This window comes from Ursus arctos, unplaced genomic scaffold (assembly GCF_023065955.2).
Source record: "Ursus arctos isolate Adak ecotype North America unplaced genomic scaffold, UrsArc2.0 scaffold_12, whole genome shotgun sequence".
NCBI lineage: Eukaryota > Metazoa > Chordata > Mammalia > Carnivora > Ursidae > Ursus > Ursus arctos.
Genome location: NW_026622786.1, coordinates 14537392 through 14565379, shown reverse-complemented (window position 1 = coordinate 14565379; position 27988 = coordinate 14537392). Strand labels below are relative to the sequence as shown.

The window sequence follows — 27988 nt, the reverse complement described above, 5'->3', positions numbered from 1 at the left end:
CAAACATTTCTTCTGTACCATTCTCTTTATCTTCACCTTCAGAAACCCAATTACAAGATGCAAAGCCATTTGATTTTGCCTACAAAACTCAAATACTCTATACTTTTTATTTTCACTTTTTCTTTTTTACTTTCAATTGTCCTGTCTTCCAAGTTTATTAAACCATTTACTCTATGTGTAATCCTATCATATTCAATTCTAGAATTTTTTTTATTTCCCATAATTTACATGTCTCTGCTGAAATTCCCCATCTCTTCATGCACGTTTTCCATTCTTTTTACTACTTCCTTCAGCATTTTTATCAGAGTTAATCTACCTCTGATAACTGCAACATCTGAGCAATCTCCGAGTTTGCTTCTATTGACTGTTTGCTCTCTGGATCAAATTTTTTGCTCATTTGCAGGTCTTATAATTTCTTGCTATATGCTGGATATTTTCCATAAAAGAACAGTAGGTATGAAAATACCTTTGCTCTTTTGTCAGGCTCATAGAGTGGGAAGCTGAGTTAATCTAATCTGTAGTTGAAGTGGAGATGAGTTTTGCTGCTGATTTAGTTTAACTTTACCACTTGCTTCAAATATTTTAAATGAAAAGGGTTTCCTTTCAGCAGGGATTGGGATCTGAGCATTAGTGAGATCCTAGTGGAATCTTTGCGCTTTTCAGCTAAACTGCCAGGCTTCCAAACGTGGGGGGTTTCTCTCTGCACTACATTCCAACACCATATTTTAGAATTCCTGAAGTATTCTCTTTGTAGTCTACTCAGGCTTCCTGAGTAGGTGAACTCTCTCTCAAATTACCATGCCTTTTGGAGGATATAGTTGCTTATACTCACAATACCTCAGGAAGACTTTTTCTTTGTTTTAGTTCTGTTCTACGTTCTTCTTATCTTCCTAGTAAATGAGTGGTTTACTAAAATTAACAATCTGGCTGGTTGAAAAGAAGCAAGACATACATCATGGATTTATAAAGATGCTAATAAGCCAATGTTGACGGAACTTCATTTCACAGTAAGTCTATACAGGACACTGAAGAGATAAGAAAAGTTCTCTTTCTCTTTCACAAATCCACTGAACACTTATGATACATGGTACTATGCTGGCAACATACAATATAATCTAAGTAACTGGGATGGATAAAAATGGAGTTCCTAAATTATAAAAGATCTCGTTTGATTTTCTAAAATCTAAAATTAGAAGCGGATTAGTTCAGGTTCATTTCATGATGTGATTCTGTCATCTCCTAAAATCTTGTCATCAATATCCATTTAGTATAAGGAGAAAAAACTGAGTAAGAGCATTGCCATTTTTCAGAATCTTAATAAGAAAATAATGGACATCCATATCATTTACATTTCACTGGCTAAAATTCAAGTCTCATGCTCATACTTAATTGAAAGGGAAGCTGGGAAATATAGTCTTGCTGTGTATCCAGGACAAAAAAGAAATAGATACACTCAGTTTATAGAACCTGCTAATCTTGTCAGCTTCTATTTTCTATTGTCACCTTCTATTTTTAAAGATAAATGTTCAATACAAAATGTTGATTGAATTGAAAAGGAATGCCTTATCTGTTTATCCAAGCTATTGTACTGACAGTGGAGGCAAGGCATATTTTGAGGGAGGGGGTGGTTACCATCCATTACTTCAGCCACAAGTGAAAGATAAACATACATTCAAAAATCTCTTTATTTATAATCCCCTTTTGAACTTAGTATTTTCAGCCTCTGTTATGCCTAAGGGTAAAGGTTAAATGATGGGATTAAAATACAATCAAAGTAACATTTTATTTTAAAATAATTTCTTTAACGTGTTAGTATTTCTAAGCCTAATATTCTAGTACGGACCTGTAAATCTAAGTGCTTCCCTATGCCATCCTCCCCACATATAATTTATAAACTTTGATTCTATCAATTCCTCTCTCACCACACTGTGGTCCTTCACAACTTGAATTTCAACTTCCCTGATGTACAGAAGTCAGGACTGAATGCTGTTTCTCAGGTGTGGCTGCACCATAATTTTCAGAGGCATAACAGAAATTTTTCATGGGTTGTATCCAAATTTTTTTCTAGTGATGCCAGATTTCAATGAATCAGTGTTTACTGAAATAGCTCCCATGTTCACTGCTGCATGATATACGTAAACAGTATTTTATTCCATTTTGTCTTATTAGCCCCGAAGTCTTCAGAAATATTATTTACACAGTCCTGTATCTAGCAACTTATTCCTAATTAAGCTCTGGTTCCACCATATATCCATTTTCCTTTAAAAGTGCTCCTCCTTTGTACTTTAAACTTGTTCTCACCATTTTTTATTTTGGCTACAGAACCATTTCTTCTAAAATGATAAACCTTGTTAATCTTCTTCAAAGATTCTTTTGAGAACCAGGCATTGAGCACCTTCTGGATGAGTAATTTCAATTTGAATTTTATCTGGGATCTGTAAACCATCCTTTATCTGCATAGATAGGGATCCAAGTAGAAGCTATCCCATCATTTGCATGACAGAGACAGAAAACTGCTTTGAAGGATACAAGTATCACAATTATTTTGTACCTGGTTTTTTGGGGATTGATCTTGTCCTTTAGAATTTGGGTTCTACAAAGATCACACCCTGTTTAAAAGGCTTAATATCTGCCCATTTAAGACCACTTTTAGAAATAATTGCAATTTTCTACAAATAAAAATCTAAGAAGCTCTTGATTGCAGTTTGCATTACTTATATTAATCATATCTGCTGTTATGCACAAACTTCTCAGCCTTATGTATGAACACTAACCCTTGTTTTAGGTAAAACACAACTGAAGTAAATCTGCCTATAGCTACTTCTCTCATGCATTAGTGATTAAAATCTCATTTCAGAGACTAAGCTTCATGAAACTACTGCAAGCATGTGTGACAGGCCACTTGGCATAATATTTGGCCTTGTGGCAGGAATCAAGTACATACCTACAGAATCACTTGAGCAAAGCTTAAGCAATCAAAGCACTTACACGAATCCAGGTATGCTCCCCTTAATAAGTGGATTCCTGAAGAAAAAAATTTTATAAAGACTGTAAGAAATGTTTGATATGGTGAACCTATTACTTCAAAATCCAATTCTAAAGGAGATGCTGAGCAATGCTGAGTATCTGGGGTCCTGGAAAATGTTTCTTATAAAAGTGCTCCAAACAAAACATGGCTTACAATGATTTAGAAAATATGAAAGGCTGGATTTTGAGGACTGCTTGGTGCACTTCTTGTTGTTTCTCTTAAACAAAGCAGAAAAAAATCTACAGTGTTGTAGTCCTTTGGTTTTATTTTCTGGGATTAAAAAAAAGTATAGGCATAAATGTTTTTACATGGTCTTCTTGAAGATAACCTTTAAAATAACTTATCAAATGGCTTTATTCATGTCTCTTGATTATCCGTATTCATCAATATCACTGTCAGCCTTGATTAACTGGTTAAAAATTTCAGAGCAGAATAAGGAACTTTCATGAACATTTCCCCCAATCCCTGAGAATCATAATCATCACAGATACATTTTTATCCCTTCATCATAAATCTCTGGAAAGTAGCCGTGTTCGTTCATTGTTAACAGGGCAAGGAGCAGTGTCATAGAGGGTTAATCCATGTAAATTGGCTTCCACTCGTAAAGAAATTTTCTGTAACAGAAAAGAAAATTATATATAGATGTTTGTTCCTTAAAGACATCTTCAATGTCTTCCATGTCACATCTTCAATACGTTCTGGAGAATATTTCTGGGATTGGAGACGTAAATCAATTCTAATGAGTAACAAGATTGAGACAGATGTTGTACTGCCAAAGGTATCATCTGTAGTACCAACAGAGTTAGGAAAACCAAGCTTTTCTACTCAGAAGTTCTTCATTTTTCTTTAGTTTCTAAAAGGAATCGTGAAAATGTTGAGGATGGCCTATGTAAACATAGGCAGAGTTGATGAAAATTCTGTGAAAAGTTTTCTGCAAATTTACTTGCTTTACAATCCTATTTTCAAGGCTGAACCCCTTACTAACAACACACTACTTTCCCGAACACAGAAATGGTTTACCTGAGAAGCTCCTCTTCTGGCATCGCTGCTTCTGAAGTTAATTTCCAAAAAGGTTGGAGACTTGACTATAGCAACTTCTTTTATTCCACCTGAGGGAAGTTTGCATGAATCTAATGTTGTGTTTTCTTACCTGAAAATCACGGATGTAAGTCAGGAAAAAACCAAAGAAGGAGAAAGACATAGACCATTCTGCTGCAGTGGTGATCATGTGAAGCACGTAACCCTTGAGTGACAACGGAAAAAAAGAATAATTCTGTGACATTTCATCTGAATGATCCAGAATTTCTCTCAAACAGAAGACCCATAAAACCTGCAAACCAATCTGCCTTCTGAAATTCAAAGGACATCAGGTAAACACTAAAGACATATTAATACACTACGGCCTTTTGTTAAAAATGTATCCATATGAGTTTATTAATTGTAACAAACATGCGATACTAATTAAAGATGCTAATAAAAGGGGTAGGTACAGAATATATTGATAATATAGAACCCTCTGCACTATTTTCACAATTTTTCCGTAAATATAAAACTGTCTAAAATAAGGCTTGTTTAAAAACTTAATTCTATATAAATAATTCCATATATGAACTTTCTAGAAAAAAACAAAACAATCCTTAATTTATTGAAATCTGTAGAATTAAAGAAAAACATTAGGAAAGTCCTCTTAAATGATCTACCTATTGTAACTTCATGAAGAGCAAATAAAACTTCTATTTGAAGAACTAAGAACAGGAGAACCTCTACTCTGTAACTGGGAAGTTAATGCCTTTCCCACAGCCATGATTCCTTAAATGCCACTAACAATGTTCAGTAAAAAATGCTCATGATAAACTTAGTGTTATTTTTACAGCATTAAATTATATATGGATTACAATTGAGGGAAACTAGTAAATCATTTCATTCTTTCATTCTGACAAACATGACCTATCCAGGGCTAATTCTTTAAAAATAATTCAAAATGAAATGCCACTGAGAGGTTTGTGAAAACAGATGAACTTATTTTATCATCTAGTTAGTGTATGTTCCTCCTCTTTTTTTCCTCAGGATCAAAGACGTTATCTCCACTCAGATATCCACTATATTGGAACCCAGATGCAGAGTCCGTAATAATAAACTTGTAGATGGTAATTCAGAAAAAAAGTACTCCAATAATAAAAGATCTCAGTTGGGTTTGTTGTACATTATATCCATATTCAGTGGAGTCAATCTCTGAGAAAACTCTTTGCCATCACAATTGTCCTTGTGTCTTGAAAATGTTCACTGCTGAAATGTGACAGAAGAATACAGGTGGTGCTACATAAACTTGATCGTAAGTAGAAAATAATCCTAATGATTATTCTACTGAAAAAGTATCATTTTCAGTGATGAAATTAAAAATACATCAAAATCAACCAAAGTAGTCATCTTTAATATAAAAGTTTTATAGATTCCAAGTTCTTACTCTGTCCTCAGGGTTCCAATGGAGTTTCTGTACGATATCTGTGCCAAAATTCCCACTGTACAAAAGTGATGAGCAAGTCAGCACTATAAAAAAAGTCAAGGAGAATCTGAGAGAAAACCTCTAAGTTTAAATTAGATTCAAAATAAAAATCACTTTAAAGGTCCACAAGGATTACTCATACATTTGTTTCCAAGGTCCAAACCCATTTTCTTAAAGAGTAGATATTATACAGCAGTAGTGAAAATTAAAATGTACCCAGAGGATTACTATGAAATGGTTTGCATTCCCTCTTTGCTCAGTAAATCAGCAGTACTAGCCTAAGATTCTGCTACGTAACTGTTCTCGGGAGGGCATTAACTCATCCTTCATATCTCTGAGGTGAGTATGATCAGGCTGAATCTTACCTTTGCTCCCAGCTCAATTACTGAGGTTCCATGTAAAATTTGAATTTCATGTTTCAAGTCCTTTCATTTAGGGTTATTAACCCAAGAATCTCACCCACAGAATGCCTGCTCACAAGAAGCCAACAGCGTTCACTAAATTGTTACTCCATTCCCTTCCAAGTATAGTTACATTTTACAGCAAAGGATACTGCTGAGTGCACTTACTCCACACCAGATAACTACCAGTAGTCTGATCCAGAAGACTTGTTTGCCGTGAATTTTGGGCTGCATTTGGTAGGAGAGGATGGTCTGAACGAACATGTATAATGAGCCCACACCAAAGGTGAGCACAGCTCCACATACGTGCACAACAAAAAAGGCTGTTTTCTGAGAGGTAGAAAGAAGAAGTAAGTAAATAAGAGAAACTCAAAACATGTTGCCAACACAGTATTTAAAAGCACAAGCTAGTGATCTCAAAAGAACAGTCACTGAATGGAAAAGCACTGAGTTCTAGAGATTACTTCCTGAAGCAATTCCCTCTGAGTACTCCACAAAAGCCAGGAGATTACAATAAAGCAAACTGTTCCTACATCGCTACTAAAAATACGAGCGTTACTATTCATTTACTCATTGAATAATATGTTTGTTTATCTGGGTACCTTTTCGGTGTCAAGCAGTGTTCTAAGTACTCAGATATACTAGTGAACAAAACAGACAAAAATCTGGCCCTCAGGGGCGCCTGGGTGGCACAGCGGTTAAGCGTCTGCCTTCGGCTCAGGGCGTGATCCCGGCGTTCCGGGATCGAGCCCCACATGAGGCTCCTCCGCTATGAGCCTGCTTCTTCCTCTCCCACTCCCCCTGCTTGTGTTCCCTCTCTCGCTGGCTGTCTCTATCTCTGTCAAATAAATAAAATCTCAAAAAAAAAAAAAAATCTGGCCCTCAGAGTTGACATTCAAGTGAAGCAGCACAAACAATAAGTAATGAACTTTAGATATAAGTGAAGTCCATCATATGTCAGACGGTAATAAGGGTTACAGAAAAGAGTAGTGCCCGGCAAAGGAGGATCAGGATGGTAGGGAAGCTGGAGGGAGGGAATTTCAACTTAAATCTAATTTAAATCTAAGTGCAATTTAAAGGCTCAAAAACTTAAAGCATTCCTTCTTGGCTCTCATTGATTGTTTTTTTTTTTTTTTTTAAGATTTTATTTATTTATTTGACAGAGAGAGAGAAACGGCCAGTGAGAGAGGGAACACAAGCAGGGGGTGTGGGAGAGGAAGAAGCAGGCTCCCAGCGGAGGAGCCCGATGCGGGGCTCGATCCCAGGACCCTGGGATCACGCCCTGAGCCGAAGGCAGATGCTCAACAACTGAGCCACCCAGGCGCCCCTCATTGATTGGTTTTGAAAATTATACAAGAGATTACCATACATTCCTATTTTTTTCTCCTTTACCTCACTCTTACAGGTATTCATTTACATTTTACTTCTGACTACATGTACCCTCTGCTTAAAAGTGACAACAGCTCTCCAAAAATTCTACAAACGTTTTCGGTTGAACCACTCTAGTTTTCGAAGCTGATGCAGTCTGCATTTCACTTGGTTGAGAAGGCACCGTATAGCACCTGGCAGAGGGTGTACGACGAGGTAACAAGAGGGGAGAAGTTAGGGTCTGGGTCCCTTCTTTCACAATCGACTGTGCTAACTCACAAACACAGAGCCCAATTTTTTAGCTGAAGCTATAAGAAGTAAAAGATAACAATGTTTTTGCCAAAGCCATTGGTTTTCTTTTGGAGAGGAAGGGCTATTTTGATTCGGTTTGTGGTATTATAACTGGCAATAAGTGATGAGCACTGGGAAGAGAAAAAAAAATGCATTGCTATTACCACTTTGGGTAACAAAGAAAAAAAACTTCAGCACCCGTAAAACAATACAAAGTGGTATCATCTTCTTATGGGAATTTATCTATACATATGAATAAAGGCTAGAAAAATAGAGGCAAAAACGAAATTAACTATTTTAGGGCTACGAGCAGGAATATGAGTGAATTTTTCCCCTTAAAAATATTCTCATATATATTGATGAAGCTAAATATAGATATAGCTTGATCGATGCCCACCTGTGATCAGTACACAGTCCCAACAACAAAATCCTATGAATTAGAAAGTAAAAATAAAGAATGAAGAGCGATTACTATATTTTTATAATTAAAAATAAAGGCATTTAAAACTGGTTTTAACTGGCAGTACTTCTGCTTGTACATTCAATTTTGTCATTTTAGAGACCAGGAAAACAGCAAAAGATCTTAAAAATAGGCCAGAGAGTATCTTCCAGTGGAATGTTAGAGCCTCTGGGGCTGGTTCTACATGAATGTGAGTTTTACTTGGCTCTGATCAGGCTATTTTTCACAGAAAACTTCTGTAATGATAGAAGTTATGTGCAGAGACAGAAGTTAACTTATAGAAAACTGATATAATGCAAATAATCCATATCTATATAAATGCAAATTGTCTTTTTGAATATTATCACTTTGTGCATAATGATGAGTTTTACCTCATAAATTTATTTTAGCTTCCTTATCGGACCACAAACATGTGGTACCTTAACTTCTCTTTTGAGCTTATGTGTAATACCTACTATTTCCCTCATTAATTAATAAGTTAAAATCTTTGACACACCTGCAAAAGTTATTTTGTCCTCTTTAAAAATATAACTTTTCAGAAAACAAAGACAAAAACTTATCCTTGGACAAAGACGAGAAAAATTACAGAGATATGTGGGTCAGTAGCAAAAGAACGAGTTCTCAACATTTGCTGCAACACGGACGGGACTGGAGGAGATTATGCTAAGTGAAATAAGTCAAACAGAGAAAGACGATTATCATATGGTTTCTCTCATTTATGGAACATAAGAACTGGGAAGATCGGTAGGAGAAGAAAGGGATAAAGAAAGGGGGGTAATCAGAAGGGGGAATGAAGCATGAGAGACTATGGACTCTGGGAAACAAACTGAGGTCTTCAGAGGGGAGGGGGGTGGGGGAATGGGATAGGCTGGTGATAGGTATTAAGGAGGGCACGTATTGCATGGTGCACTGGGTGTTATACGCAACTAATGAATCATCAAATTTTATATCAAAAACCAGGGATGTACTGTATGGTGACTAACATAATAAAAAAAATATGATTATAAAAATAAATAAATAAATAAAATAAAATATATTTAAAAAACTGTTCCAACAGCTTCTAAATAATTGTCACTGCAAAAAAAAAAAACTTATAAATTATATATTGAATAGTCTGTAATCTTTACCTAAAAGCAATTAATGAAACTTAGGAACTCATCTCCTTACTTATCCTTATCCTCTCTCCAAAGTTTCCTTGAGGATAAATTTCATAGGAAGAAAGAATGGCATGTGACAACAGAGGCATAATTACAGAGTTATGTTGCCACGAGCCATGCAATACCAAGGATTACTGGTAACCATCGGAAACCAGAAAAGAGGCATGTGTCCCCAAAAGGGAACTATCCCTATTAACATCTTAGTTTCAGACTTCTGGCCTCCTGAACTTTGAGAGAATAAATTTCCGTTATTATAAGCCACTCAATTTATGGTATTTTATTATGGCAGGCCTACGAAATTAATATAGATTTCTGCTTACTTATCCCATCCAAGTTTCTGAAAGATAAATGTCCTAAGAAGGGAAAAATTCCTCTACGTAGCCACTAAGGACGCTTAGCATGTGTTTGTTTTGCTGAATATTATTATACACAGTTGTTTTCAAAGACATAAATTTGTATTTTTTAAGTCAGAGTTTTTCAAATCCCATTAGGTCTTTTTAAGCATAGACAACCACAGTAATAGCAAGAGAATTTTTATCCATCCTGCTTAGTCCCTTTGGCCTATTTAGTAAGTCACTAAACGGTGAGAACATCTTCGTTTGAAGTACTATCTTAGGTGCTGAATAGACAATGGTGAACAAAACCATTGTGCTTATCATTAATGGAGAAATAGATCAGCTAAAAAAATTTAAAAACCATAGATATAAAATTAGACCATAGTAAGTGCTGTGAAGAATTTGTTTCCAGAGGCTTAGAGAACACAAAAACACAAAGAAAACTCAAACTATATAGGCTCAAGTCTATTCACAGAGGAGACCTCCCTGAGGAAGTAGTTTGCATGGAGATCTTGAGGACACCTAGATCTATTTAGGTTTGGGGTTGTGAAATGTCCAACAAAAGAAACATGTGAAAAGGAATAAAATAAAATTGTCTTATTTAAGAAGCAAAGTGCGTGCAGTGTTATGTATAACAGAGGATATTAAGAAGGGGAATGATGTAGAACGAGGCTGAAGAAGTAGATCATGCAGCCAGATCATGTAAGACCTTTGAATTAATTAAGCAGCTTGGCAGCGCATCAAATTCCTTTTTCTCTCGATTACATCTCTTTTCATGGAACTTTGGAGCCGTACAGCTTTAAGCAGGGGTACAGGAAAACAGAGCGAGATGTATATATAATTCCAAAAGATTACACTGGCTGCATATTAAATGAAAGGGATGTAAGAGTGAAGGCAGAGGAAGTATTTAGGAGGCTATGGTAGTAGGCCAGGCTATGAGAGATCATGAAATCTGAACTGGTTGAGGAGATGGTAGGAAGCGCAAGCTGAGATGGAAATGGAGAGAAGCAGGTGTTTTCAAGAAATGTTTAAGGGGTAAAACCAACAAGCCCCTACTTTAAAACAGTGCTGGAGTCTCTTCCAAGTCACACTCTATAACTTGAGTTTGTTTCTGCAAGACAGAAGTGGGAAGAGGTGGGGGCAATGCACTCACCACTTAAAATAAGCAGTAAAAGTTTATATGAGAAAGGAAGGAAGGATGTCAGGGTACTGTTACAGAGTCTGCTTATAAATAGGCTCAGCAATGAAGCCATCAGCGAAGGACGTATAGGAAATTCAACAGGTCCAAAGTTGCAGAAAAAAGATGTGATCAAGAGAGAAAAAAGGAATTTGATTCAAAATCAAAAGGTCTAAGGACCCCTGTGGTGAAGGTTAATTAGAATGAAAGCTAAAAGGAACACAGTAAAAAAGTATATAATCCGTTTTTGTAGGTAAATGAGAAAAAGGTAGAAAGGCAGCGTGCACAGGTGCGATTAGGAACTGCCAGTGGAATTTACTGCATTGTGTAAACAACAATCAGTTACTAACAGAGGCAGCATCTTAAGTGTGGAGGTCACTTTGGGATTCACTTTTACCATACAGGGATGAGAGATACTGTTAAATTGATAAAGGGACAACTGGAACAAAGAATCACTATCCATATACTAAAAATTCCTCAAAACATATTTTTAACACTGAGCTTTAGAAACTGATTCGTGAAGGCAGGATCCTATTTGTGGCAAAGGCAGCTAGGTATCCACCAAAAATTCTCTGTCCCTTCCATAGTATGGAGTTGCCCCAGGTACTGACGCTTAGCAAGACTTCATTTCCCAGCCCCTCTGTGTCTAGCAAATAAATGTTAGTGGAATGATGTGAGTCACTGCCAGGTCAAGGTTGTTAAGAAGCAGGTGTGATTCCTGCATGTTCTCTTTGACTGTTTCAGCAGGCTGATGCAGAAGACAAGAAGGACTTAGGAAATGGGAGAGCTCAAAGATGGATAGTGTCTGCACCTTATATCATCGTGGGAGGAAAGCCATCTACCAGCCCAAAATACCTGCAGTGGATGTATGAATATGCCTCTATATGTGTATCTGTAGGAGTGTGTATACATAGTTACTAGATGTCTAAATATGTTATCAGATGTCTAAACCGAAACTCTGAAGACTGCAGAGAGATTAATCAAAAAACACCCATACGCCTAGGATACAGCTGGTATCACCAAAGACTCATCTGACAGAATGTCAATAGAAAGGAATGTGCAGAGTTTGAAAATATTTGTGAAGTTTAATTTGCTACTTTAAGAATTCCCTGAGAAAAAGCTGGAAAAGCCCCATACCTTCCCTTTACTTCCTCATATGAGGGGCTGAGCACCTAGAAATAGAGATGATCAATGGGAACATCTAAACAAGAATATAAAATAGGTAAATGAGTATAACTTGTTCAGCATATTTTTTTTCAAAGATCTTTAAGTCATCTCTACACCCAACATGGGGCTCGAACTCACAACCCCAAGATCAAGAGTCACATGCTCTACCAAATGAGCCAGCCAGGTGCCCCTAGCCATATATTTTTTTTTAAGTTTAAATCTATAATTGTGTCACTTATAATTTATATCAATTCTCTCCGGTCTTGGAGTAATCTCCAACTAAGTAGTAATAAAGAGTCTAATAGAGTCTTGTGAATCCTTAAAAGGTCAGAATAATTTATAGGTGCTCAGTAGCTTAATAAGAATGAATTTTTCTAATTGTGTATGTAGTGATCCCTAAGAAGGTCAAATAATTTAAAGGCAGGGGATTCTACTTTGTTAAGGCAAAGAAACAATAACAGTGTGTAACTGAACGTTTCACATTTCCTTTTTAACATGTATTAATTTATGTACCTCGGGAAAATACCTATGCTGGGCTGAAACACAAACCTGAAAGTTTGCCACAAGAGAAAGTCCAAAACAACTCAGTAATCCAAGTACAAGGCCAGCCTTGTTTAATCTGATGATACGACTCTCTTCGGGATTCAGGGCATGAACCTGCTTGTAACGAACATAAATGGTAGCGATGCCTGGGAAGAGATAACCCGAAAGACAACAAAGTAATAAGTAACCAGGGAATAGAGTTGCCAACAAAGAGTTAACAAAGGTCACCTAACATAAATCTTCCTTTCAAAGTTAATTTGAGAGAAGAGGAAAAAAAAAAAAAAAAAACAGAAACAGCTGTTGATTTTAAAGAACCTTTAAGGTTGCATTATGGAACCAGTAATATCTCTGTGTGACTGAAATGCACTGGCCTCCCGTGGGCCTCACATTCACAAATATTTTGGAAAAAATTTAAGAGATAAGTTTAGCGTTTTCTGAAAATCTCTAATGCTAAGTGTTATTAAAACAAAATATTCTATATGATTAGCATTAATTATTGCTAAAATATGGATAAAATGGGTATTGGCAAAAAAAAAAAAACCCAAAAACAAATAAAACAAAAAAAAAAACACCAAAGGGTGATTTGCCTCACTCCCATTTCATTTTATTTCAAATTATTATAACTTGGTTCAATCAGATATAGCAATCGATTACACAGAAAACAAATAAAAACACCCACTTTACCATCTTTGTTAGTCAAGAAAGGGTCAAATCAAATCAAGTTTTCCATTGCAAAAATATTGCCAAAGAAATGAAGAAATGAAACAGAGATATGCTTCTGTAGACACGTTTTTAAAACCCCAGTCATAAGATGAACTTTTACACACTGAATCATTCATTTCCTTGACTTCCATTTTTGATCCAAGCAGGTAATAAATATCATATGGAAGACTGCAAATATTTAAAACAATCCCAACTGATGGAAAAATATTTTAGTTAACCATTAATAAAAGTTTGATTCAAAAAATAAATAATGAACAGGAATGTAAAATACAGAATTCCATTCCTTTGGCGTTAGAACGTCATTCAAAAATTAAAACATGGTTCCACTGCTACTCTTAAACTTCTAAATTATTTATCCTAAATGAATTTAGTTGGTGTTAGTTGTGGTCAGTGTGTTTACAGTTTTTTGTCCTCTACTGGTCACTTAAGAAATCCACTTAAGGTCTCAAGAAATATTTGGTCATACTTTACAACTTCTATTTGGATGAGTAGTCAAATAGGCTCACAGATAGTTTTTAAGGATTTATTTCTATAATTTAGCATTTTCAGAAACTGCTTTTCTTTTAAAAGGAACATATCTGGGATCAATAATTTAGTGATAACATTCCCTCAGGTATAACCAGAAACTAAAACAAGTAAACAAGTGTTTAAAGAAGGAAAGGGCAATTTCACTATTAATTTTGATTTTTAAAACAATTCCCATTACTTACACAAAACTGCGGCAATATTTAACATTGCCCCAAACAAGCATTTTTCTGGAGCTACTGTACCAGTGTCACTGAAAGAAAAAAAAAGAAGGTATGTGGATTTCTCACACTAAATATACATGTGTATTTTTTTCTAAGGAATAAGAAATAACGGGTTACTTCAAATCCTGTATCTTTTTATACATTCGTAAGTTCAAACTCATATAATTTTATGAGAACACGACTGTTCGAGCTCACAGCATTTATCTAGCTCACTTTTTTTTTTTTTTAAGATTTTATTTGAGAGAGAAAGGGAGAACACAGAGTAAGAGGGAGAAGCTGACTCCCCGCTGAGCAAAGAGCCTGATGTGGGGCACCATCCCAGGACCCTGGGATTATGACCTGAGCCGAAGGCAGTTCACTTTTTTCTGATATCACTTGAGATTATTTCTCTTTCAGATAACAGAAATCAACAGAAATTGATTAAAAAAAAAACAAAAACCTGGGTGCCTGGTGGCTCAGTCAGTTAAGTGGCTGTCTTCGGCTCAGGTCATGATCCCAAAGTCCTGGGATCGAGTCCTGCATAGGGCTCCTTGCTCAGTGGGGAGTCTGCTTCTCCTTCTCCCTCTGCCCCTCCTCCCCGCTTGTTCGCTTTCTCTCTCTCAAATAAATAAATAAAAATCTTACCAAACCCCCCCCCCCAAAAAACCCAAAAAAAAGCCCCAACAAATCTATCCTGGGTTATGTTAGGGCCGTGTTACTGACTTCCATCAACTGGGAAGGTGTGTTCCTCTGTTCCACCTGAATGTTCCCTAAACACTACAGATCCTTTCACAACTCTGCTTTCGTCATCTGTTATTGACCCTGTCTACAATTCAGTTAATACCTAATCATCTCCTGTTAATTTAAAAAACATTTATCAAGCACCTACTATGTGCCCAACAGTATTTTAGGGACAGGAGTAGAGTGGTTAGTAAAAGAGACAAAGCTCCCCTCTTGGAGCTTGCACGTGAGACCAGTTTTTCCCTGCCCTCCAAAGCCTTGGCCAACTCCTCTAGCAGAATGAGGACTCGCAGAGCATTCTGTCCAGACCTGTGTTAAAATCACTGATCACAATGTATTGCAATGCACTGGCTTACATGCTTGTGTTTCAGGACAGCAGGGAAAACATAAACCCAGATCAACAGCATGCCTTCCATTTACTGTGGAACCTTGGGTATGCTCTTTTATCTAGGACTGTTCCTCATCTGCAAAATGGTGCTAATAATTCCCTCCCAGCCTCATCAGCTCAACATGAGGAAATGAAACTGACAATACATGTGAAGATCTAGCACAGCAGCAGGCACAGGGGAGACACCCATTAAATGTTAGTTCCTTTCCCTCCCCTCAAACTACAGTAAAAATGAAAAAGACAGTCTTCGGCCACGAATTGAAGTACTAGAGGAAAGAGATAAGAAGGATCTCAGCTAACACAATGTAACAGGAATAAAAAAGAGATGGGAAGTCACGTCTGGTAAGGAATCAATTAGGTTTGCTGAACATTTGGGTTAGGTTTACAAAAAGTAAAGTAACACATATAAATTCTAAGGACTGCTCCTTCCACCTGTAAGATGCATCTTTAGAAACAAAAGATTTTGTTACTCTGATCATCTTCAGGGAATGGAGATTATGGTTTTGTTATGTTTCTTCTACCTTTCAAATTTTCTAGTATATATATATATTCTTGTAAAATTCTTGTAAAATTTTAATATTGTATTTCAAGAGATGCTACAGTTTCGAAATACCCTATAAGGAAACAAAAGCATGCATTTCCAAGATGGCCAGCTAAGTGTGCTCCTGCCTTGGCTCTGGAATAGACCACTACAAACTGGCGTACAAATGAAAACAGCCAAGTCCATCACCTCATCAGCACAGCCCTCCAACCCAGTGGTCGTCAAACTATTTTGATCACATGCCATCAAAAAAAAAAAAAAAAAAAAGTCTGATCATGTAACTTCAAAATATATGTATTTATCATATAAGTTCAAATATCGAGATTAAAAAATATACATAGAAATTCTAAAGTTTGTTCTCGTGCCCCAGTACTCATCTTGTGCAATCTACCTGGGCATCCACTACTTGAACCAACTAAGAAAACACCTGAAACATACCTGCAGTGGAACTATCTTTGGAATGAAATTTACATTTGGTTATGTCTTTGGGACTATTAATAATTAAAACGTTTTAGATGGGGTCTATGAACTGAAAGGAACTTTGCAGAGCATCTAGTCTAATTTAATCATTCTTCAGATGAAGAAAATGAGCCTGAGAAGTAAAATTAAGTAGTACTGAGTTTAAAAGTATTAGAATGTTGGAGAAAGATCCCAGGGTAATAATAGTAAGGTCAGTAGCAGAAAAATAAAAGGGCAGAACAGGGACGGAAAAGGAAGTGTCTAGGGTACTATCAGAAAATCACATGCAGCACCGTCAGAGAACTGAAACTCTGAAAAAGAACCCAAAGGCCTCTTAAATGATTAAAAGCTCTTTAAAATGAAAGCAGACAAGTTCTCAAAGGGGAAATAAAAATGCTGAAAGGCACTTAGGAATTACAGATGTACGTTCTCTAAAAAGTTACTAAAGAATGACCTGGCTCTTTAAGCTACATTTCCCCTAGCAGCGTGGTGATCAGTGGTGATTATTCATCAAATTATTCCTAGAATTGGAACCTTAAATTCTAAAATATCTTTGGTTTTTGCACATCTTCCCAAAGTGTGCCCAATTTGTTGCTATCCTTTGCTTCACACCATAGCATTCTGGGAACAAATGTAGATAGTAACCTTCTGATTTCTTCTTGATACTTTAAAAAGATAAATTTAGCCTTCTGGTTTGTCATCCTTTAAAAATTCACTATTTTCTATGTTGGAGAGGTTATTTTTCAGGATGTAAACAAATAAATAAATGAAACAACTATAACGACAAAACAAACTATGGAAGGAAATCAACCAAACTATTAATTACCTCTGGACGGGCAGGAGCTGGAGAGGGGTTGAAACGGACTTTCATTTTTTACTTTTATAATCAGTCTAGTATCATTTAAAATTTGTTAGGCTAAGTATATACTGCCTTTATAACTGGAAAAAGACTTACGAACATAGCACAAGCAACTGAGTACCCATACTTATATCATTATCAGTTTTGAAATTTCAAAAATATTACGATAAATTTTGATACTTAATGTGTCAGAGAGATCTAGACGGTATGTCATAAAGACTAAAAGCAGGGTCTCTAGAGTCAAACTGCCCAAACTGCATTTTTGGTTCCATCCCTTACTGAGTTATGTGGCCTTGAACAAATAACTTATTTCCTTCTCTCTTAAATGGCGGTAATAATTCTTACTTCAAAGAGTAGTTGTAAAGATCCAGTGATTTATCATCTGAAGAATGCTTAGACCATGACCTTGTACACAGCATGCAGATTGATAAATAGTTGTCATTACTGTTATCTTTTAATACTATTACTGTTGTTTGCAGTATTTTTTAATTTTAAGGGGAGAATAATTCCACTTCCATCTTCTGAGACAACCTCAAATATTTATTTGGAAGACAAGGCACTTAAAGTGTCCTAATTCACTAAGTGAATCATACCCCTCTGTCTCCACCTTTCTCTATCACATAGAACCAATACAACTTCCTTTTTAATGTTCCTTTTGTTGTTGTAATGTCAAACATAAAATCTGTATTTTAAAATGTTAACATGGAATGTTGGCTTCATTGTTAAAATGTGAATGACACATACATAGTCTCTTATAAAACAAAATACATTGCACTGACCTGATATAAGGCAGAGCAGGGTCAACATGGTGAAGTGTTATGGCCGTAATGTATGAAAATATGAAAGCAGCAGCTGTCCAAATTACTAGGGCAGAAGGGAGGAAGCTGAGACCTTGCTGAAACCACCACATCTCAAACAGATTTTCTGAGGTAGAAAAAATAAATTAGAGAAGATTATTCACAAGTATTTCATCTCTTCTACTTTAGCCATCCACTCCTACTATCTTGTACTTATTACCATGAGCTGTTCCACTTCTGAAATCATCCCCCACACCATCTACTAACACCTGCTTGCTTTCAATTTCTCTGTAAATGGAACCAAGCTTCACCCACTTGCCATATCCAGAAACGTTCTTTCTCCCTCAGCTTTCTACACATAATCAAGTAGTAAGCACTGTTTATTCAGACTCCTGAATTTCCTTCAAATCTACCCTTTCTCTCCATCTTCACTGCCACTACTCTATTATTATAATCTCCCAAATGGTCCTTCTGTAGTGTGGACCATGACCAATTTAGGCTCCACCCTAAAACCAGAGTAATCCTTCTAATTCTGAAATACCAATCTGACCACCTATTCTCCTACAAAGAATCTTTCAGGGCCTCCCTGTGCCCTTGTAAATTGTCTTTCCTCCCTAACTCGGTCTATAGGGTCTTTGCATTGTCTGATCTCTACTTACCTTTTGGTAATTCATGTCTGGCTACTTCTTTGTTCCCAATTCCTTGCTCTAGCTCTCATCATTTTCATCATCGTTACAAAAGCAAACAGTGTCTACTCTGTGTCAGCACATTACTAATCACCTTAAATACATGATCTCATTTACTTCTCACAACACAATTACAGAGGTTAAGAGCACTGTCCAAGGTCACAGGCTGGGACTCAGTAGAGACAGAATTCAAATTCAGGCAGTTCTGTTCTAACACCAATCACTATGCTATACGGCTACAACAAACTTCTTTCAGATGTTCAAATGTGTCATGCTCTCTCGTACACTCGCAGACCTTCATGTACACTGTTCTGTCTGGGTAACGGACTACCATGCTATCACCCTCCAGCCTCACTACCACCTGTTAACTCCTATATATTTTCAAGTACCAACTCTTCCAGCTTCAGCTGAGTGTCCCTACTTTGTTTCCGAGAGCACCCTTTACTTCCCCGACCAGGGCATTCATCTCACTTAACTGTTGCTTGTTTGCTTGGTTTTATCTTCGTCACTAAACCTTAGGTTCTGACAGAGCGGGAACCAACTGTTTCGTTCACCATTATATTTCCAGCTCCTACGTGAGGGGGAAAAGAAAAAGAGCACCTAAATACACACATATCACACATCACCACTTTCCCTCTTAAATTCCAGACTGAGGATATCGTTTCCGAATTCACTTATGATTACTTGACATTAATGTATCTGAATGCATTTAATTTTTAAAAATAAATACAGAAATACTTTCAAATTCTAAGAAATTACTCCTATGCATGTGAAAATAATGTCATGTTTGGAGGAGTATCTTCTCATAGTTTGATGGACAGAAATTGAGTATTTCCCATGAACTCTGTAAGAACTCTTAACTGCATAACCCTCTGCTGTGCTCAGTTTCTTCCTAATAATGAAATCTCAGCCATTTTTGACTTGTACTTGTCACTTACTCTGATCATCTGACTCGATGCTAAATATGTACATTTAAATCTTGCTAGATAAGTTTCTTTTCCCTTATCCCTAAAGTCACCATTATAGACTTGATTTGAATAATTTCCTGCTTCAATTATCATAATCTCCTCCCTTCCGTTTTTTTTTTTTCCCTTTTTAGTCTTTAACATTCTATCAATTTTCTTCATCAATTTAGTTAAACATGACAATTCCTTGCCACATTTCTATAGTGCTTTCCCCTGCATAAGTTTCTGGGACAATGATTCTCAAGTTCTATAAATTTTGAATTACTTCTAAAATCTTTAATTCTTCTTTCTTCTCTCTGAAAATAATTTTATTTCAGATAATTCTAACATAACATCCTTAGAGGAGTCTAGTTTCACATTTGTTGGTTCCACCAACCCTTGCACCTGTTTTATAGTTTTTCACCATGAACTTGTATTTGGACGATTTTAATTGGGAGTATTCTAAAAGGCTTAAGTTAAGGGTGACTCATTCCAGGGAGAGTCTATATCTACTTTTTGCCAGGCAGTCTGGCACATTACCAACCTGGGCCAACTTTAATTTCCTGACTTCCAGGTTTTTTAGACCACGTAGACATGTAAATTTGAACCTTGAATCTGAGTGATGGCAGACCCTATAGTTTCAAGTTCTCAAGAGGTAGTTTTACTCACCCACCTGGACCTGGGTGAAAATGAACGAGTTTCTTTGTGATCCCCCTTTGCCAGGAAGGAGATATTTTTCCTAGCCCCCCTTTCACTGAGTAAATTTTTTTTTGAGGATTCTGGCTGAATTTGGGGGAAGGTGGTTCCCCAAGGCCAGGGGTTGTACAGTTTCAAGTAGAAATATTTACATTTTAACTTTTATGAACAAAGTCATCCCCTGAAACACATTTACACAAATTACCATGTGAATGATGCCTCTTGGAGTTGTATACCTGAGAGGTCAAAGGGCTATGAATTCTCTCTCTCTACCTTGGGTGGGGAGCAAGAGGAGCCTATCACCTATCCCTAATTGTGCTTTATTTCTGCTATCAGCCAAGCCAAAAGACACACTGCTAGTTTACTACTCTGGTTTCTGTTCTCTCTTAGACCTTTTAGCCCTGGGGATTTCCCTTTCTGTTCTACAGGCGAGCAATGCATTTAAAAGGCTAATATAATTTATCCAGCATTTAGGTTCTTTGGCAAAAGGAATTTCCAAAACACTGTGTCCACCTTATTGCTAGAAGTATAACCTCCTCTTCCTTTAATCATTTTTTATGCCCACATCCTTCCTACTCTTCAAAATCGAGCTCAAATACAATCTTCCACACACAACCTTCCCTAATCTCTTTGCGTCCGGAAATAAGTACTCCTTCTTCTGAGAACACTCGAGTTGCACATCTCTTACAGCTATTGTCTTCTACTGTATGACAAATAAGAAAAGGGTCTTAAGTGGATAAAATCCTTGATGAGAGACTCCACTGTGCATAGCAGAGGGCCTTGCCCATAGTAATCACTAAATATGTTCTGAACGAACAAACAGCCAAAACCAAATCCTCTTAAACCCCAAAAAGATTCATGATTTTTCTATTTCAGTAACAGTATTGCCATTTTTCCAGGTTATCCAGATTCTAAGACCTCAGAGTAACCCTAGGTTCCAAAACAGTATTCTCTAGCCACATGCGGCTATTTAAATTAAAATTTCAATTGACTAAAATAAAACTTAAAAATTCAGTCTTCCAGTCATTCTAGCCACATGTCAAGTGCTCAAAAGCCCTATGTGTCTAGTGGCTACCATAAAGGATGGTGAACATCGAGAACATTTCCACTATCATGGGAAAGTTCTATTGGACGATGCTGAGTAGCTATTACAGGGATTGCACTGACATAGCACAAGTAAAGAAACACATTACTGATACATAATAAGTGGTAGCTTTTAGTACTAACTGTTAAATGGTCTAAATTAATACCTACTTCACAGAGGTTTACGCAAGAACTAAATGAGTTAACAGATGTAAAATACTGTCATTTATGATCAATAAATGGCTGTTCCTTTTACACTGTTATAAGATGAAATTACCTGTTTTACAAGCTCATAAGATTTTGGTCTTCAAATCTGCACAAACCTGCACCTTTGTAAATCCTGAAATCTACACACAAAGAAAATAAGAAAATGTTTCAAACCACATTCTTTTAAACATGTACAATTTCAAGTCAATGCACCAATATTTGTTCATGGGTAGGACACTATGTTATAGAATTATTAATAAGTTATTTTTCTTTAAAGAGTCAATACTTGAGTTTAGTTTTTTATTTTAAATTTAGTTTGGTGAACGTACAGCGTTATATTAGTTTCAGGTGTATAATACAGTGATTCAACACTTCTATACCATACCTGGTGCGCATCGGGTTAAGTGTACTAGCCTGTTTTATAATGATGTTGTACCATCTGAAATTAAATAATATTTTAGATCTAGGATATCAGTCTTCCTATCCTTTCTCACATTAGACACCTTTTGCTGGCGTCAAAAAAAGACAGAAGAAAAAGAAAAACACTGAATTTCCTCCTATGGAAGGAAAGACAAAAATGAGGAAAGAAGGATAGCTTATTATTAAGCAAAATAAAACATTAACTAGTCCATGTGATGCAATGGGAAGAACACAGTTGTGAGATCAGCTTTACCCAAATGCAAATCCTAGCTTTATCAAGTCCCAGCTGAATGATTTTAGTAAAGTTACTAAGCTTCTCTTAGTTACAGTATTCTGATTTGTAAAGTAGCTATCTCAAAGGGTTGTTCTTTAGATGTAGAACAGAGAAAGCATACAATTTAACAACGACAGCTGATTTATCAATTCTGTACAACTGTAACTAGCCACAAGGATGGGGAACAACACTTAATTCTTTGCATGTGTGAATCATTTTGCATGCGTATCTCCTCAGGCTTTGAGGGTTCTCGTTGTTTAAACTGACAGTTTAGAAGACAAGCAGGGCTTGAAATGATTTAACAGTCTAACGACAACGGAAAAATTTAAATGCCCTGACTTGGTGAGGAAGACTACTTTTGCCCATGTATTTTCACAGTGGAAAGCTAGAAGTGTGGCTGGCTAATTGCCAAGCAAACAAAGTTAAAATTTTAATGGTTAATAATTTCAGAAACCTTTGAAAATATGCAAGAATCCCCTCCATCTAGTAGTAAGAATGCTTAAGGAAATAGTCTTGCATCTCCCACCTACCTTCTCTGCTTTCTTTGAAGATCCATGAATCAAAACTGCAGTTACAATTCTTAAATTTCACAAATATTTGAATGCCACCGGTAATAAGATTAATTCCTTATACTGTCTCCTCTAAGTGGTGCCTGCTAAAAAAACAATAAGAAAGTAAATTCTGGATATTCCAAGTGAAGAGAGAAAGCCTTAATTAAGCCCTTTTTTTAAAAGTCCACAGAACCACCAGGCCCAAAGCAAAGCATAACAGAAAACGGTTATTTTTCTAAACTCTAATCTGGCCTTCTGACAAATGTGATATTCTTGTAATTGTTAAATCCTAGAGTCTAGAAGATTAGGTAACTTTTTTTTTTATAAGTTGAATCAACTGTCACAAGTGGAGAAATGGGGGGAAAATCTGATAATGCCACAAGAATTACAGACATGCATTTGGGTGTAAATTTAAATTTGGGAGAATTTAAAATTATTTCCCGGGTGTGTTTACCGGCTTTCAAATGTATCCTAATGTAAAGCACGAACAGTATGAGGATACAAAGGACCACAGCCATTTACCTTTCTGTATTGGGCCCACACCCCCCTCAGGTCCGCTCCGCGACAGAACTGCGCGTGGTAGACAAGCTTCAGGTAAACACAAGGTCACCACAGATCTCAACTTCAAACCTGCCCCCAACTCCCCTACCAGGGAATCTGAGTCCAGGAGTGAAAATTGGAATGGTACCCAACCGCAGTTTTTGTGGGACTAGGGCGAAGGTTCTCCATAGCCGCTTAAAACGAAACCATGGCATTGTTTACAGGGCTGCCTTCCTCCAGAGGCGCAAAGCCCTGGGACGCCGATCTCTGCGGGGCTTTGCCTGCGGCCAGGAGAAGATGCGGGAGGCGGAGCCTGACTCGGCCCCCGCGGGGGTAGGAGGGGAGAAGAACCGCGAGAGACCAAGGATGAGGAGGCAAAGGTGAAAGCGCGGAGACCTGAGCCCAGCCCGCCCCCGCCCCCGTCCCCCAGGTCCGCAGGAGCCCGCCTCCGCTCCGGCGACCAGCGGTCCCTCTCCGGCGCTCCACACAGGGTAGTCCCGGGAGGCGCGAGCCACGGGGTGGGGGTGCTCCGGGAGGCTTCCACTTCCCAGACCCGCCCGAACCCATTCTCCAACCCACACCCCTACAGGGGGCTGGGGCTCGCCTTCTTGCCCTTTTCGGCCTACCTTGCTCGGCTGACCCCGCCTGGGCTGCCCACCGCGTCCGAAGCCGGCCGGCGGGATCGGGACAGGGCGGGACCCTAGGGCGCGCTCCCGAGCAGCCAGGCCAGGCCTGGGGCGCGCTTACCGCCCCGCGGAGCGCGCCCGCGCCGCCGCTCGTTCCGACCCTGTATCCCTTTACGGCAACGCGAAAGTGTCGCGAACGGGCTGCCGCGGATCAGAGTCACTCAGTCGTCTGGAGGCGGAGGTCTTATTTCTAGCGGTGTGCTTTCGGGGGTCGGGGTAAGGCTGCGGGGCTCGGCCTTGGGAAGATGGCCGGGTGTGACGGACGTGTTGGGGGGCACGACTCTCGAGAGGCGTGGAGAGAGAGCTGCATGCTCTGGGGTGGGGCACTGGAATATAGGTGTGTATGGACTCGGAGAGGCGAACGCGGTGCTTCCTCGCGCTGGCTGGCCTCGCGCGTGGGGTTGTGGGGAGGGCGAGGGGCGCCTGACCCCCTGGCCCTGGGTGGAGAGCTTGAGGTGGCGAAGTGCTAGCGCGGGAGCTCGGGGGGTGCTTAGTGGAGGAGCCGGGAGTCGTGGTGCGGAGAACCTCGGCCGGCCGGGGCTGGGTGGGTTGAGGGCTGGGGGCGCTGCCCGCGTGGAACCGACCTTGCCATGTCAGGTCCACACCCTCCTACTCAGGTGCTGCCAGGTCCCCAAACCGTGTTGCATCCGGTGCTGGGGCGGCCTGCCTTTTGGAATGCGGGGCTGGTGTTTCGTGGCTGGGCCACGATTCTTGGTCAGCAACTTTTCTAGAAATTTCAGCGTATATTTATAAATAGCTAGGGTTTATTTCAGCAGTATTCTTGGAAGGAGAAAGGACAGGAGGGTTGCTAGTGTTTGCAGGTGTCCCCAGGAACATTGGGTGAATGGGATCTTTACAATTAGCTGTGTTTAACTTGTTTTCTCCAGTTTGGCGCTTGGCGTTGTGTCATTTTGCTGTTTTGCATCGTTGGTATCGAATATATAATTTTGATTGAGGTCTCTTAGTTCATTAATGAATCCATATTATGATAGGCAAATTCATAGCTATCTTTCAGCAAATGTTAGTGTCGTTGTATGTGGTCAGAAAATATTCAGTTTCTACACTCGAAGTACTAGGATAGGAATGTGTTCAATGTGTGTATTTAATTCACTAGTAACACAAGTTAGACTGTCCTAAGGATACTTAGCATTACTATAGAACATTGGCGTTCACATAAAGTTCCAGTGATTGAAGTTCTAAAAGCATTTATTTTGCTGCATATCTGTTCTGTGCTGAGAAAAACTAGTCAGAGCCCCTTGTACAACTTGTCTGTACAATGCTTCCATTTGAGAAATAAGTTCGATAAATCTGCCTCTGTATTTACCTGTTCCACCAGAGGCATCTTTATTTCTTGTCCAGTTAATAGATTGTTCTCAATATTTACAACTATGGTTTCATAAATTTATTCTCCCTCCTTTCCCACACCCAATCTCTCTTCAAATTTACATTATAAACACTTAAGTGTTTGATATCTATAACTCTAAACTTTGCTATAAGCCGAATTACATTTTATTGCATTGTCTGTTTTCTCCGCAGCAGTAGAGTTGTTCTTTAAAGCTGGCTAAAAGTGCTGGTGATGTTCTTTTGAGGGTCACGCTGTGCTTTTTTAAGGGAATACGAAAATAATCTATAAAATGCCAGGCTTTTGCTTTTTTTCTTCTTTTTTCTGGAGGAAGTTGTTTCCTTTTTTTAAAAGGAGTGCAAGATTTCACTTCAGCAAAACAGTAGATCTAAATTGTATTACACAGTACTGTTTTTGCTTCCAAGTCTGCTGAAAAGGCTTTTGTTTTTGCTAACTTGTTCTATGTATCACTTGTTAAATAATGCCAAATGTAATCCTGTGATCCTATTAGTTTTCCTTTTTTTTTTTTTTTTTTTTTACTTTTTATAATTTGCTCTGCCTTCCAGTGTTGGCCATTAGTATTTTTCTTTAGCCGTGCCATAAAGGTTGGAAAGAGCTGTGTAGTCACTAATTCCTCTGAAAGGACTGTAAACATATTGCTGAATCAGTGCAACTCAAAACTTGGCACCCTTAGACGTGGGGGATGGGAATTCTGGAATTTCACACTACAGGTTGGATACTGTGTAAGTTTACCTTATGCTCTGCTGAGCAGTTGGAGATGCCTTTTTTAGTGGGATACTTGTCAGATGTTCCCCAAAGCTGAACACAGGAATAACGTAGGCAGCATGCCATTTTACTCAGCTGCTATAAGCACAGATGTTCTATGTTATAGATATAGCTTCACAATTTGTGTGTAATTTTAGTAAAGGTATTCATTAAATATCTCTGATTATATTTTTGTACCTTTGTTGGGCTTTTCACATAAATATTCATGCCTGCATGAAGAAAATTTTTTGTTAGACCATATGTGCCCCCCTCCTCTGGACTCCCACAACAGTTTGTTCACAGCACATTATAACTTAGCTGTTCATAAGACTCTCCTCCCCACCCCCCTTGAGTTTCTTGGGATCATGGATGGCATACTTCAGTCTGTCTGTTTCTTCAGGGTCTAGAACAACTAGGGGCTCATTAAATACTAGATGAACGATTTTTGTTCCTTGCTTCACAAATCAGTCCTGATTACCTACTTAATGTTAGGTATGGTATGAGAGTCTGGGAAAAGAATGTTAAGACAGGCATGGTCTCTGCATTCATGGAGCTTGTAGGCCAGTGTGGGGAAAAGACTAAAAACAATACAACAAACAGAAAAGTTCAAAATGTGATTAAGTGCTATGAAATGAGTATTGCACTAGAGCCAGGTTATAACTGAGAAGGGGAATTTGCTGATTACAGGTGGAAAGTTTACAATAGCTGTAGGCCTGTGATCAGTATTATACCAAAATGAATTCCAGGTGATGGGGAGTTTTTCAGCTTAAAACACTCACTTTTATCTATGATTTATGGAAACATATCCTCAGTTAATAAATAGGTTGTGCTACAAATTATGAAATTTTTTATAAGCTCATTGATGACTTTTCAAAACATCAGAATAGAATCTCAATTTTTTACCATGGTCTATAAACCTCTGCATTGTCTGGCTTTTCAAACTTTATTCTATGTCCCTCTTCCATCTGATTTATTGCTGTCCAGCCATAGTGATCTCAAAGTGATCTCAAGACAAGCTCTTTCTTTCCTCAGGGCCTATTGCCTTTACTTGGACTGTTGTTTCTTCTGCTTTTGGAATGGCTAGCTCCTTTTCTTCCTCTGAATTTGATATAAATGCGACGTCTTCATAGATTTCAACCACCTTATCTAAAACGTGCACCGCTGACTATTTTTTGGCTCCACACTTTGTTTTCCTCAGAGCACCCATCACAACGTGTAATGCTGCTTGCTTGTTTACCTGTTTTTAGTTAGTTTCCATTTGGACATGGGAACCAGGACAATGTCTATTTTGCTTACTGCGCTTGATATTGGCTGAATGCATTTGGAACTTGGAATTCATTTTCTCATAAAAACTTATGACTGGTGGTTTCTAGGCTAGCCAGCAATAAATTTTAACTCCTTACGTTAATTTTTTTAATTCCTTGCAGTGTGGCAAGAAAAGGACATTTTCTCTTCACCCTTTTGGTCACAGGCCTGACTAGGTAAAAAATCTAATAGTTTTTGTACTATTTGCTTCTCCATTCCATATTCCCATCCCACATCCTATTTCCCTTTTTCTCCATAAAGTTCGATCTTCCTATAATAGTCACCTACCCTGTTGCTCTCCCTTGAGATATGCTTGCTTTTCATTTGCTGAAGTTCAAAAGCTCCTGTTTTTTTCCTGAGATGGTTTGAATTGCAATAGTCTCTGGGTCTCACATGTGATCAGATGAAGGAAGAGTGGAGATGGACCTGTGGCAGTGACAACAACCTCTGTGTCTATGTCTATAGGCACGTATTGAAAGCATAGTAGATAATCTGTATATTGGGCTACATATATCTGAATTTATATTTGCAATCTTGTTGCTAATAGCTTCACAGAGACAATGTTGCCAAACTGAAATATTTAAAAACTCATTGGCTTTTTTTCATGTATGAATTATGTAATGGCTAAATCTAGAAAGGCTTGTCAAAATATAGACTTTTCTAAAAGAGACACATAAGGTAAAAAAAAAAATCTAGGTCAGAGGGGGAAAACACTCAGAAGGAAGGTATCAGTTTATCGTATAATCCTGCCAAATGCTCAAACTTAAAACCATTAGGATCAGTTGCTTGTAGTTGTTTAGTGCCAAAAGCAGGCCAGCACCCT

At 38.0% G+C, this 27988-nt stretch overlaps 2 protein-coding genes across 22 annotated transcripts in view; one reads left to right on the top strand and one right to left on the bottom strand.

Annotated features, from left to right (window-relative positions):
• Positions 1-1667: 1667 nt before the first annotated feature.
• On the bottom strand, positions 1668-23861 carry DRAM2 (DNA damage regulated autophagy modulator 2). Of its 5 annotated transcripts, none has more exons than XM_026484572.4 (11): positions 23694-23861; positions 22507-22631; positions 21353-21422; positions 18829-18923; positions 17649-17793; positions 13864-13931; positions 12437-12576; positions 6085-6262; positions 5493-5575; positions 4179-4271; positions 1668-3642 (listed from the first exon to the last, which is right to left on the bottom strand). In XM_026484572.4, exons 5-11 carry the CDS (start codon positions 17777-17779, stop codon positions 3535-3537), a joined length of 801 nt encoding a protein of 266 aa, XP_026340357.1. In that variant the 5' UTR covers positions 17780-17793; positions 18829-18923; positions 21353-21422; positions 22507-22631; positions 23694-23861; the 3' UTR covers positions 1668-3534. The 5 variants fall into 5 exon arrangements, with proteins under 5 accessions (XP_026340357.1, XP_026340358.1, XP_044234906.1 ...); XM_026484573.4 differs by having other exon boundaries at positions 22507-22628; positions 23694-23858; XM_044378971.3 differs by lacking the exon at positions 23694-23861 and adding an exon at positions 23050-23221.
• The window catches only part of CEPT1 (choline/ethanolamine phosphotransferase 1), a 37125-nt gene continuing 32422 nt past the window's right edge, over positions 23286-27988 (top strand). For 2 of the 17 annotated variants that reach the window (XM_048220271.2, XM_044378967.3), the window contains exons 1-2: positions 23567-24090; positions 27288-27341. The gene's annotated coding sequence lies outside the window, so the exon portion shown is untranslated. Of the gene's footprint in view, positions 24091-27287; positions 27342-27988 lie in introns of all 17 variants that reach the window. The other 15 variants (XM_048220270.2, XM_044378965.3, XM_057310379.1 and 12 more) reach the window with 12 other exon arrangements.